This window comes from Palaemon carinicauda, chromosome 7 (assembly GCF_036898095.1).
Source record: "Palaemon carinicauda isolate YSFRI2023 chromosome 7, ASM3689809v2, whole genome shotgun sequence".
In the NCBI taxonomy this organism is placed as follows: Eukaryota; Metazoa; Arthropoda; class Malacostraca; order Decapoda; family Palaemonidae; genus Palaemon; species Palaemon carinicauda.
Window position 1 is genome coordinate 171,049,483 of NC_090731.1, and position 1,167 is coordinate 171,050,649.

Below are 1,167 nucleotides of genomic sequence, written 5' to 3' on the forward strand. Positions count from 1 at the left end.
ACAATTTGCCCAAAACTGCCGTGTGGTAGTTAGGAAAGAGGGAGGTGTGGAAGGGTTGAATCTATGTGCATGTGCGTGCATATCTATCTGAATGTTTAGCAGTCATTTTTGACGGGGCACGTATATATATATATATATATATATATTTATATGTATATATTCATATATATACATATATCTATCTATCTATCTATATATATATATATTATATATATATATATATATATATACATATATATGCTGTATACTGTATATATATATATATATATATGTTATATATATACATATACATATATATATATATATATATATATATATATATATATATATATATATATATGCGTGGGTGTGTGTTTATATATAGCCAGACATTTTCTCTTTATTATACTGTATAAGAGATATATAAAAAAAGAATTTAATACTTAAATTATATATATACTGTATACTCTCTTTCCAGCCATAAACCCACCAAGATTAGAGAAAGCCAGATGAGAACTTACAAGAACCAAATCCCTATTAGTTCCTACATTCGCTAGTCAATGAACCCACGCACGAACACACACCCAAAATAGCCTTCGGTGACGCAAGACGAACTTCTTAGCTAGTGGAGCTAGTAGCTTCAAAGGGAATAGCAACGATGGCATAGCAAATAGCAATGATTTACCAACGGCAAACAAACATCTTTGGATTCATTTAATAAACTGGAAAGTCAGTAATTTGATCAAAGCGTCGAAGGCAGCCATCCAGAATGAAGATTGAGAGCGTCTTATGTCTTCAGAAGATTAGGAGTAAAATATTCTTCTCGAAAAATGACGAAGGAGGAGGAGAGAGACAAGAAGAAAGAAGAGGAGGAGACACACAAGAAGAAAGAAGAGGAGGAGAAACACAAGAAGAACATAGAAGAGGAGAAACACAAGAAGAAAGGAGAGGAGGAGGAGAAACACAAGAAGAAAGGAGAGGAAATGGAGAGAATGGAGAAGAATGTAGCAGAATTAGAGAAGAGAAGATTGTCAACAACAAGAAGAGGTTAGTAATATTCTGCATTTAGCTCATGTTTCTAAGTTAAACAGGTTTACATAAATCTCCCTTAATAATCTATAAAAATGATCTATTTTAACGTTATTACTGATCTTGAAATATCTTATATATTTCTTTTCTAACTTCTCA

The 1,167-nt window shown here is 31.7% G+C and overlaps 1 protein-coding gene across 1 annotated transcript in view; it reads left to right on the forward strand.

Moving 5' to 3' along the window:
• Window positions 1-748: 748 nt before the first annotated feature.
• Window positions 749-1,167, forward strand: part of LOC137644660 (patched-related protein 9-like) — a 10,431-nt gene continuing 10,012 nt past the window's right edge. Inside the window, exon 1 of the mRNA XM_068377612.1 lies at window positions 749-1,026. Within this exon, the coding sequence (XP_068233713.1) occupies window positions 749-1,026 (278 nt within the window). The remainder of the gene's footprint in view (window positions 1,027-1,167) is intronic.